This window comes from Anneissia japonica, unplaced genomic scaffold (assembly GCF_011630105.1).
Source record: "Anneissia japonica isolate Jap-2015-1 unplaced genomic scaffold, ASM1163010v1 scaffold2994_len2133135_cov197, whole genome shotgun sequence".
NCBI lineage: Eukaryota > Metazoa > Echinodermata > Crinoidea > Comatulida > Comatulidae > Anneissia > Anneissia japonica.
This window is the reverse complement of record NW_022728550.1, coordinates 1,207,841-1,220,789: the sequence shown is the minus strand read 5'-3', so window position 1 is coordinate 1,220,789 and position 12,949 is coordinate 1,207,841. Positions and strand designations below refer to the sequence as shown.

General features: G+C 32.2%; 1 protein-coding gene across 3 annotated transcripts in view; it reads left to right on the top strand.

The window, feature by feature from the left end:
• The window catches only part of LOC117114287 (cyclin-dependent kinase 14-like), a 57,729-nt gene that overhangs the window by 24,486 nt on the left and 20,294 nt on the right, over window positions 1-12,949 (top strand). For 2 of the 3 annotated variants that reach the window (XM_033257906.1, XM_033257908.1), the window contains exons 4-6: window positions 2,494-2,736; window positions 8,126-8,217; window positions 9,305-9,479. In XM_033257906.1, coding sequence (XP_033113797.1) covers window positions 2,494-2,736; window positions 8,126-8,217; window positions 9,305-9,479 — 510 coding nt within the window. The remainder of the gene's footprint in view (window positions 1-2,493; window positions 2,737-8,125; window positions 8,218-9,304; window positions 9,480-12,949) is intronic. The other variant, XM_033257907.1, reaches the window with a different exon arrangement.

Sequence of the window (12,949 nt, the reverse complement as noted above, 5' to 3'; positions counted from 1 at the left end):
TTGTGAATACTCGAAAAAATAGTGGCTCCAAATCTTGAGGTTAATTTCTGTATTCAAAATATAAAATAGAAGGCAGTAATTTTAAATATTCACTATTGATTAATAAAGAAATTCAGTTAAAGTAATGAGATTACCTATAGTTTTGTTTTATATCCATTAATATTTTCTATGAATTCTGTCGCCATATGTCTAAAATAGATTTTTGGACATTGAACCTATGATAGTTTTCAGAATGATTTGTGAATACTCGGAAAAATAGTGGCTCCAAATCTTGAGGTTAATTTCTGTATTCAGTTATATAGTATTCAAAATATAAAATAGAAGGCGGTAATTTTAAATATTCACTATTGATTAATAAAGAAATTCAGTTAAATTAATGAGATTACTTATAGTTTTATTTTATATCCATTAATATTTTCTATGAATTCTGTCGCCATTCTGAGTGGAATTGGCAATTTCAATAAGGAAATAAACTAATGACAATTCTATACTATCTCATTTATTTATTTATTATTTTCTAATGCATACACAAAATGATAAGTTCATGCAAAGTAATAATATAGACAATAAGATTTATAATGAAGAAAACAATGTGAAATATATATCAAAAAATTATGAATTTAAAACACAATAACACAAAATATAACAACCCATAGAATGTTTTATTTCAGTGTTTGATACATTTTATTTTATTTTTATTTGACCATCTCAAAATACAAGTACTGTTTTATTATTAAAGAAGGTAAAATGTAGAATGTTACATGGCTTTGATTTCTTTTTTAAAAAGTTTTGATATTTTCATTATTAATAATCAAAAGGCTTACCATATGACAATATGTTATGCATATTGATTGGTTGTATAGTTGTCATTTTTTAAAATTTGTTTGACAATAGGCCTATATAAAATAGGAAAGAAGATGGGATAAAAGGATGGAAGAGAATAGAATAAAGTAGGATAAAAAGGAAAGTATTAAACATGGAGTTAAATTGAGTAAGATAAAAGAAATATGTAGGATTGAGTAGGGTGAGGAGAAAAAGATGGAAGATGGAGTCAGATTTAGAGGATTGAAATACTTTATGATAGAGTAGAATGAGGTAAACGGAAAAAGGAAGATAATGGTTATATTTGTTCATACAGTTTTTGTATTTATTTTGACATCTTTTAGTACTTAATACACATCATCTCATGATGCTGAACATGATGGTTATGCTAATGGTGTTTGTGATGGAGAAGTGTTTTGAATATAAATAATTATAGCTGTAATGTTGGTAATGATGACAAAAGTATGCATAATATTGAGAATATAGAGTATTAACATATTCCTTTCATCACGTCGATAGTTTTAAATGAATCCCTATTAGTCAAATAATATTACACCTGTTTTCATCATTGTGTTAAAACATAGCCTCTTGTTTTAAGAGATAAAATGTGAAATTCATCCCTGGATAAACTTGTCATTGCTCATTAGGCAGGTAATGAGAAGGTATAACATATCACCAGGAGACTTTAATAGTATCTTCAGATTATTGAGTGCTTGTTGATGATGTATTTCTACAGTTCAAATGCTTATTATCCATGTAATGTTAGAGTAAATAATACTTGCAGTTTGGGTTCTGCTGCTAATACATGTGTACAACAACTTGTAAATTACAATCATGACCAGATTCTTAGCATTATGTTGATGTTGGTACATCTTGCAGAGGACTTAAAAAGAAGCAGCAGCAACATTTATCGGTATGTCTGATTTAGCTTGTAGTTGATCCTAGTTCATTTGGTATGTCAGTCTGCGAAGCTGGCATCATTCAAACATTCATCTGGTGTGTCTGATGAAGCTGATAGTTGTTGCCAGTTAATAGTATGAAGCTGGCATCAACATTCATCAGGTGTGTCTGATAAAGCTGATAGCTGCTGCCTGTTCCCATTGTACTCACAAACATTCATTATTTGTATAACATTATGTCTCTTATCAAAATGCTGTTTCCCGACTAGGGTAGTACTAGTCTCATACCGTAATGTAAAACAGCTAGAGTATCAGCAGCACATGTTCTAACATTAATCATGTAATCTAGTAAAAACCAGAACTCAGTAAAATTCTTTAAATATCAACAGAGGCAGCTTGTGAATATTAGATATAGAATGATTGATTTACAAGTATACTGAAGTGCAGTGATGACTGAGGAAACTTGGAGAAAATGTTCATCTTTGTAATTGTTTATTGAGAGGTTCGTTAATACAGTCATTTCAGCTAACAATTATTTCCAATTCATCTGCCCACAGTTCTACAAATCACCTTCAACTGTGCTAGACAGATACTTGTGCAGTACGTTAATGATCCATTTTAATATCTGGCTCGCATCATCTTCACACAATTAAGTTATGCTCAATGAAATGGAACTCGAAGCCAAGTGCGTTTTTTTCAGATGATCACAGTAATTGCATGTGCTGTAGGTCTAGGCCTAGTAATTAAACCCTATTATGTATTTTCTTCATAGGGTGCTTTTACTAACTCCAGTGCAATATTTAGGGGAATAACAGAGGAGAATGGCAATCGACTAATGGGAACGTCTACTAGCTCTACGTTTACATCTAAAGGTAGTCGGCCGGCCTTGTACCGGTACCGCTCGGCAAATGATGCTTTGCCACAACTATACAACAACTATATGATGGAGTTTGAGAAACAGAAAAGCAAAGATGACTATGTCAGAAAACCACGTCCTAGAAGTATGCTGGCTAGTGTAAGTAAAGGGTTCGTTCGCGTCCTTAAATTTCTTGAATGTCCTGAAGAAACAAATGGGCATTTTCCAGTACTGGAAAATCCTGGAAATTTATGATTATTTGTGAATGTCCTGGAAAGTTGATCATTTAACCATTTATCCAGTAAAGTTGCCGTTGTAATTCCAATGAGAAACATTCCCACAAGTAGGTTCCCACGATACCCTTGGAGAAAACAGGTCAGTCACAAGTCTTTGTATGCCGCCAGCTCAGGAATGTTATCGTAGACAGAAAGAATGTCAAATACTGAAAATAGCCGACTGGCGGTTTTGGTACAAATTTGTGATTCAGTGAATGAGTTGTTTGCTTATATTTTAGTGAAGTGCTGCTTTCTTGCATCTTGTACTGTATTAATATTTATGCTTACATGTAATTTTCAGTCAGACATTGATCATTAACTTTGTTGATGTCTGCTATGTTGTTTATATGCCTATTTGCTTGCTGTTTTGTGTAATGTAACTTTCAATCAGTTGAACATGTCTTGTCTTGTCGCACATGTTCAGTGTGTCCAGTAAATTCATGTTGGGTAATTTTCACTTTCCAGATGTGCGTGCTTGCTTTGCATGAATGGACATGTTTTGGCCCCGTCCAGTACAAGGCAGTTGATTAACACTTAACGTAACCATGGGAACATGTGCTTTGATATTTTCTTAATAATGGGCGTTCATGTTTAAAGGGCGTTTACAGTTCAAAGTCCTTGATTTTAGAACGAGGTATTTTGTTTTTAATAATGTTTCTGAAGTTTCAAAAATCATTGAAAAAACAATGCCTATCAGTGCCGATGGGATGGCGGAACCCTGTTGTACGTTAACATTTGCTGTATAGCAGATTATGAAGGTTCATGTAGGCCTACAGCATTTGAAATGTCCAAATACAGAGATAAAATTAACTACTAAGGCCTAATAATTATAGACCTAATTTCAATAATAATAGGCCCAATAATAATGAATAATTAATAAATAATAATACAGTAATTATAGTACATATGATGTGTAGGGAATAGAGCATCCATTAATTAAATTAATTAATAATACAATGCGTCATTAGTTTATACATTTTAAACACCTAAATATATATTAAATATAATAAATTAATGTCTCTGCATCGTAAACCCATTAAGAAGGCTATTGTTTACTAATATCTATGTCAACTTCGTCACAGCTGACAGTTATCATTCGCTGAATGACAAAACTGGACAGGTGTGTACTACTCCACCGTTGCGCCACAAAGGAACCAATTTATTCTGGCACTCCAGTACCACAAAATGCACTGAAACGTTTAAGCAGTATTACATTGTTGTACACGCACATACATTTGTGTTGCCGATGATAGAATACAGTTTGGTCCACTCAAGTTCAACTGTATGGCAGCGATCAGCTCTGCCTTACTTTACTTACCCATACTTATTGGAATTCCTTTGCTTACCAACACATTTTTACACTTGTGATAAAAATGGAATTCCCCACGAGCGTGAGAAAACAGACAGATCCATCGCCTCGAATGTGAGTTAGATAAAATTTAATATAAACGAAACTAACATTCATTTAAACTTAGTAAAGCAACCAAGTTTTAAAATCAATCATAACATCGGTGATGTTTTACAGTTGCGCGATATTGTGCCCTTGAAATTTGTAAAATTTAACCCAAAAGGTCTTGGAATATCCCGGGAAATTTGCTTGTTTCAAAACTTATGAACCCTGAGTAAACATAAGAGGTTACTTTAATCTGGTTTTTTTTTGTCTAAATTATAAAGCTTAATAATAATAATTTGGTATAGAGATTCTTTCCCCTTCTGTGTGGATTTTCTTCATCTTCTGCGTACGTAATCTTTGCTATTTGCAATTATTTTGTATCATGTGTTTGTACTGGCAAAAATACATAGAAAGTACGATATTACAAAAGTACAAATTTGATTTTACTATCATTAAGTGAAAATTAATGATATGTAGCTTAAATAAATCTACCCTAGTATAGTATGTAATGATAATACAGCCCATGAAATTTGGAAAAAATTAGGTCGGCAAAAATTTGCCGTCCTGTAGCAATTCTGGTTCAGCAATTGACGACATGAAATTCATGGGCTGGATAACATTTACCATGGAATCAAATCTATACATATCACTGTGTACTTTGGTGAAATGATTTTTTTTGCAAATTCTTCTACTGAAATGAGCAATTCGTCAGACCACCAGTCGCGTGGTCACATACTTTTTCTGGTCCTGGATGTATGATTGAATTTCAGTGAGCAACAAATCTTATAGATTGATACACCCCATATATCGCTAGGGTTAGCGTATACATGCACACACCCTTACGTAATAATAATAATAATAATAATAATAACTTGGAGTATTTGTATACGATATTATTCCCTTACAATTGACAGGTTACATATAAGTACCATTATTCAAACTATCAACATATTTTATTGAGATTCTATAAAAAGTAGTTGATGTAAAATATAATATGTAGTAGTTGTAACTCATAAAATTAGCTTATTACTCTTAGCAGCCACATCAGAATAATGGAAATCCCATTTCAGTTTCTAAACTGTTAATGGTATTTTCGCTCTTGATTTCAATTCCTTTCAATAGTCAACTGTAAAATTGAAGATTGGTGTGGAATTATGTACCGTGTAAATCCTCTATTATTCAATTAGTGATTTAAGAATTCAATATTTAGAGATTTTCTTACAGGCAGTGTTATAAAATGACAACGTAACTTGTGGAAATGTTCTACATCTTTTTATTGAAATATCATTTTACAATGCTATTGTAAAATGATATTTCTACATCTTTTTATTTAAATATAATTTTACTATGCTGTAGTGTTGGTTGGTTATCTAATTATGCTACCAACATAGCAAATGCATGTTAGATTGATTAACAGGCCCATTTGGCGTCGCCTCAATATAGTCCTATGCTTCCTCATTTTGAAACTTATACATCTTTAAAGTCTTTAATGGTTACTAAGCGTCGCCAATGCACCGCAAAACAGAGTAATTATGTATCCACAAATAGATATACCATCAATTTCAATGGAACCATTGGAAGTTGTTTATCATTAATTCTTTCCTGGAAAATATTCTTTCACTTTCTTAGCGTTTTTTCTGACCTTGTTCAGTATAAGGAAATAGATGTTTTAAAAAATCATTATGATATTATTTAACGTAATAATGCCATAATTTTAGCTCATAGTTGCAGTACGTATTCAATGGGGTTACTGTTGTAGTAGCTGTCTTCTTCAGAAGGCGCATGGCCGTCATTGACAGATCCGTTGAGAAAATAACTGGGTGTTTGCCTAGAGACAAAGATTTACCATTATCCTACATAAATGTATTTCATTTAATTTATTTTATATTTTATTTTTAATTATCATACATGTAGATGACATATATTTGACTGATCGCTTGAACATGACAGTGTGTTTTATTTATTCATTTATAGCTCTTCTCCTTTAAGATGTGTAATGATTTCGTAGAAACTGAAAGTGTACGTGACATAGAAATATTGAATAATTTGAACTTGGAACTTGTTAAGTATCTGTCAGTGAACTTCATGTTGGCTGTCAATCTATAGTTTTTTGGCACCAAAGGCGGTATCAATAACTCAAGATTGCTATTTTTATATATTCTCTTATTAGTTGCATTGCACAGAGGTTATATCATCATATTAATATTGCTCTCTTAATTAATGTCTCATTTACAGTGGCATTGCAATATGCCATTACATATGCACATTTTATATACATACATGTGCTGTGAACATTCTGGTATTCCATAGCTCATGGAAGATATATCAAAAGCTTTTGAGTATTCAATATTCATTGGTACTCCCTTACAAATTAGTGACACACTGACACAGTGGTGTGTCCACATAATAAGTTCATGTGTTCCTTTTTAGTATGTCAATGTGGTTGGTTCCCCTGTTTGAGCGTATTGGTTCCCAGAATCCCCAGTGCCAAACTTGTTTAGAAATGCTAATATGCATGTAAGGTGTAGATGCAAAAAAATTCTTGAAACAAAACTGATTAAACATTAAAAACACTGTTTCATTATAGTCATTATTGTTATCACTATTGCATTAATATAATTTAATTTATTTTGTTTGACCAAAAACAGAATACTCGGGCAGCTTAGCAAAAATTCAATGTAACTCAGAGAGTCAGTTGCCCCTCAATCCTAAATTATAAAAATATACAATTGAATAAAAGAATCACATCATAAATAATTTCCATTAAAATTTATAATTATAAAATCCTACAATGTATGTCTATATCCCTAGCTATTGACATATACAGTACATTATGTTTATCTTGCATGCAATGTATTTCACAATATATTCTTAAGAGGATGAGGTCAAAATTGATGCTTATATTAGAATGACATTTATGTATTGATGATCGTTTAATAGTGATTATACATTTTGTCCTACAAATACCAACATGGCTATACTCATGGAAAATAATATATACCATGAATAATACTTTGCTATGTATTGGAATTTTATGGCATAACAAACATACAGTTTTAAAAAACAAAATCAAGATTTAGTATGCCAAAATTTCCAAATTTGTGTGAGTGATTGACCTAGCAGATATAGATAGGCTCTCAAACAATTCCCATTCTGGTCAACTGTCTTTGTAAAAAATTCTTTTTTTTCTGTTTGTTCACACATACATATCCATTGAGCATGGAAAGTTTATGTTGTGTTGAATGTTTTATCTATGCTTAAAATTCTTGGAAGTCTAAAAGGGGAATAACAATGATTGGTTCCCTCTTATTTGACCGAACGCTTTACATTTAAGGAACAAAATTATTTAACCAGATTAAATGATGTCTTAAAAGTTGATCGTCCTCACATGGAATACAAAATGAAAAGTTTATCTTTCCATGGTGCTATTCTCTGGAACACACTGGCTAAATGTGTTAGAAATGCATCAAATGTTAAAGTATTTAAAAACACTTTTGTAAAATTTTTGGTTTATGCTTCATTTTTTGTATCTCGTATTTGTATATAATTTTGTCTTTTTTTCTGATTATGTGTTAGTATTTTTTATACTGTTATTTTGCAATTTCAATGACAACACGGCCTTGTAGAATAACACCCTCTGGCTGAGACGAGCTTTCCGTGTAAAAATAAAGTTTTATAATAATAATAGTAATTTGGTTACCATTTCTCGAACCTCCCACAGCCTTGCATAGTCTGGCCCAAACATCCAAGGAAAACATCAGGAAAATGAGATGGGCACTCCAGCCTCTGAGCCCAGAGCTTCAAGTTTCGACCTTTACTTTTTTTTAGTAATAAAATATTATATTATTAATATTTTTGGTTTTTTTTTTTCAATTTGCAGACATGTGCTACCCAAGGCCGCCTTGAGTCCTACAAGAAGATTTGTCAGCTTGGTGAGGGTTCATATGCCACAGTGTTCAAGGCCCATTCTGTGTAGGTACTCCAACAACCAGTGTTGCCTTATTTTAAAGTACTGAAAGTATATTTCAGAAAGAAAGAAAGAATGAATGTTAAAATATTTAATTGAAACAAATGGCTTATGTACTTAAAAATTAAGTGGGGTATCTTAAAGTAACCATAAGAAATTGCAGGAAAGCCATTTAAGATTTTAAGCCATGCCAGCTTTGTGATATTTTGTTGAGATCCGGTGAGATTCACCATCTTGGTACTCAATTTCAAATTTAATAGACTTTAGAAGGTCAGTGTAATCTATTTAATTTAAATTATATATCATATTTCATTTGAGTATTTTACTGCCAGTTATATTAGAAACATAATTTCTTACCTATGATACTGTTAAAACTTATGTAAACTTATAATATAAATCTGTTAAAAGAAATTGGAGAAGTGAGTGGGAAAAAAAAGAATAATTCCATGTTTTCTAGTTATCATCCGAATTAGAAACAAGAACACATATTACTATCAAAAGATAAGGTCAACTTTAACTTTAGGTGTAGTAGTTAAAATTTTTTTGCTACAAATTTTGCTATTTTAATTAAACTATGAGGAAGACATATCAGCCTCTCGTGCCCCCCTCCCCCTTTAGGACAACATTTGATCCATCCTGCATAGTAGCTTCCCTTCAGAATTTTAGGTGTTTTAGTGTTAAAGCAACTGAATATATTTGTCAAGGTTGTAAACAGTGATTGTACTGTGGGTGGATGAATGAAATCATAGAGGGAAATCAACCAGTAATACTGATTCCTTATTCTTCCTTCTACAATATGTCTGTTAAAAATTTAACCACCCTGAGCTTTGCATCTTGTGTTTGGCTGTGGTATTAGTTGTGTTATAGCATTTATATCTGAATCTTCCTGCCAACCTACTGTAGTAAGTCTGTGTCATAATGATACTTTCAGCAAACAGAGAATGGATCATTATGGTGTTAACCATTATTAATTTACTGTAGATAACAAACATTTCATTAAAGAGACAACCAACTAGAAACAGTCCAATTAGTTACCAATTTTTCCAGATAAAGGTTCTTTTAACGAGTATGGTACCGTATTTCAATTTTCAGTGTCAACAACCAAATTGTAGCTTTAAAGGAGATTCGTCTACAGGAAGAAGAGGGCGCACCATTTACAGCAATACGTGAAGCATCATTATTAAAGGGGTTGAAGCACGCGAACATTGTGCTGCTTCATGATATAATTCACACGAAAACGTCATTGACATTTGTCTTTGAATATGTGGTAAGTAGGAAGTTTTTGTAAAATAATTTATAACTAAGAAAGATTAATTGAGATTAAGATCATGTAATAGTATTGTAAAACAAACACAGTGATCCTTGACAAATAAAAACTCTGGTTAATTATTTTCAAACAACCTATCTTTAGTCAGATTGAAAATGCTCTAAAAATATTTGTCATTTCTATCATCAAAGCTACAATAAGAACTTTATAAACATTCCTTATTTTTAGAAGTCTGTAATTGCTATATAACAGAATTTAAGACCAATAATAAAATACAAGGATTCAAAAATCATAAACCGTTGACTGTAAAGTTCATTTCAATGTGCACTTTATGTTTAAGGATCAAACTAAATTATGAATCTATTGCTGTATTTTGAAAATAAACAATTTTATTTGCCTTAGGAAGCAGTTATTTGTATAGAGTGTAAAGTTGAACTTTCTAATGTTGCCTTGAAAACTAAGTATTTTATACCAAACCAAAAAAATTATGAGAGAAAATAATGAATTACATTTTGGTAATCTCTCAGTATTTTGTTACCTTGAGAAATAAATAATTAGTTAATAATATTTGAATATGAAAAAAGGAGAAAATAGGAAACATAGCCTTGAATGTAATTGAATGTTAACAGTTGTCTGTAACGTAGGATAGGAAGGTTATTGAGTTGAGTGTATGATTAAAGCAACTGAATATATTCCTAGATCACTAGGAGTACTCATTAAGAGAGACTTTTTTTTTACCTTGTTTAGCAAAAAGCTGCCCGCCAATAAAGATGATTTCTATAAAAAATAAAATTTTATTTTTGGCCAATTCGCGTACCCGCCACCATGAAAAAATGTAAATTTTATAAATTTGTTTTATTAGGCCTGTTGCTGTCTTGAAATCTCCAAAAGTAAGATGTATATTTCTTCCTAATTACATTAAGTTAAAGCATTTTACCATCTTATTACTACACTGTTTACATTCACGATTAAAATTTTATTTTTATTTTCTCATCATTCTGCATGTTTTTTTGCAAAACTACTGTATTAAAAAAAACTGTTATTAAAAAAAAGTCTCTACTTAAGTTGAGCTGTTTTGCTATCCGGCATGTATATTCATATGAATATAAATGTGTAGTACTTTGGGACATAAATTAGAAAAACATGATATAAATATAGAACATAAATTACTATTTGTGTGTAGTTGTAATGAGTTCAGCAGGTTAAAGCTATCCATTTTAATCTTGTTGAGGTCACCTTGTTACTTTTAAAGTGTTTATACTGGTTTGGCATTTAGTTGGTGTACATTTTAATATCCATTACTTTAGTGCGTATAATCCCATGTTGTATAATTAAACCACATTGGAACCTATACACACAAATGCAGTGAACAGAATTATGAGTTAGTTTGACAATACATAATGAGAATCATTTGCATATAATACTAAATAGTATTATGTAGAAAAAAGTAACTATATTCTGAGAGTTCATTAGTGAGAGACGTGAATGCTGACTGGTAGAGATTGGCTCCATAAAACTGGACTAGGATAGTGATAAATATGGACTATGGAGGACAGATGAATGTTAAGAAATAGGAAAGGGTTGATGAAGATATTTCTGTAATGTTAATTTGGAAAGGGGTATTTTGTTATGGCTTTCATGCATGGTGACCACTGAGACGCGTTTCTGGTAATTATCCAGTCTTGTTTCCAGTAAAAAGTATGTCAGAATTTAGGGATAACTGCATTATTAATTGCATACTGTATGTAGGTAAGATCATCTTGCTTGTAATCTTATTCTAGATAAGACTCCACTGATTATGGCTAGAGTCAACGTTATTCTATACTATATAGAGTGGCGTATCTAAAAGTCTTGAAATGGTGGTGCTGCTGGGGGGGGGGGCGCAAAGGTAAAGCGTGGCATATGCCACTGTTTATAATATTGTAAGCAGAATGATTAATGTATTTTTTAATGTAAATTACTTTCACCAATTTATATTGCAATATCTATCACGTTCATATTTATTAGTTAGATGTACCAGTAGTTTTCAACATTTCCAGGATTTAAAGTTTAAGTAGTCAAATTTTTCATCAACAATTACCTTCATTTATTATAACAGAATTTATCTGCACAATATTCAAATCAGCAAGTGTGTGAGAGCAGCTTAGCTCAGTCGGCCGAACAATGTGGTAGCCACTGTGTGTGCGCTAAATCAATTCCAATCACTGCTCTGTTTTTTTTCCAATTGGATTGCTGAAATACAAATTGTTTTAGCTCAACATCCTTCGTATGAGATATTTAAGCTGTAGGCCTATGTGCATGCTAAGGAATGCAGTACACTCTTCAGAAAGGACTAGGGAATTGTTTCCTAGTGTACTTCCTAATTCACCAACAGAAGGACCCCACTAGAAACAGTTCTGCAGACTATAGGGTCTACAGAGGCTTAGTTGGTTGTCCTTGGTGAGTTTCATACCGAAATAATATCCTATTGTTGCCACGTGTTGTGGTGTTAGCGATGTGCATAGTGCTAATTTCAAACTTATTTGAAACCTTGTGTTTTTATCTTTTTTTCCCCCTGAAATATAGCAATCTTCTCTTATATTATACGGAGAAAAGTATTTGTAAATCTTATTGAAAATTAACAATCTCTTGATTAATTTTTATTCCAAATTATCATCACTTAAATGTTTAACAATTTGATTTAGTTTGTAAAATTATATTTATATAATCGTCATCACTACCATTATCATGATGAACATCATTGTGTCTACATTTATCATAACTATCATTATGATCAGTGGTCATCACCATCATCATATTCTTATCAATTAGTGGTTTTGTCATCGTTGTCAAGAACAACTCCACTCCTTAAGTCTCATTGTGAGACTTAAGCCCCTTTCAGACTGAGCTGCAATACGGCAATATTGCGGTAAGCACGCCGACATGGATTTCTGTCTTAAAGGGTCGATACGCCAATATACTTACTTTAGGCCACCTTACACCCTAGTCATTTTGTCGCAATATTGCGGTAACAGTTACTGGCTTGCTCTGTCTGAAAGGGTCTACTCGATATTGTGGCAGTCAAGCGCATGTGTTCATTTATGCATAAACAAACAAGGTTAAAGTTGAGAAGAATTGCGCGGTGGTATTCAAACCGCCGATATTACGCCATTCTATGGGACCCTTTCAGACAGAAAAGTGTAAGATTACCGCAATAATGCGGCAACAAAGGTGCTGTGTGAAAGGATATAGACTGATTATTATGCCGGTAGGCTTACAGCAATATTACGGCAACGTCTATCTGAAAGGGGCTTGAGATAATAAATCCTGGGCCCTGTGGGAGAACAGTAGATACCTTATGAAAAGGATAACCAGTGTAAAGAAATATAAAAAAAAAAATTGTCATTATGGCTGTCAGATATGTTCATTCTCTCCGATCTATATTTCTGTTGATCATGTGAATGCATGACTGAGGCCAGTTGTAATGCAAA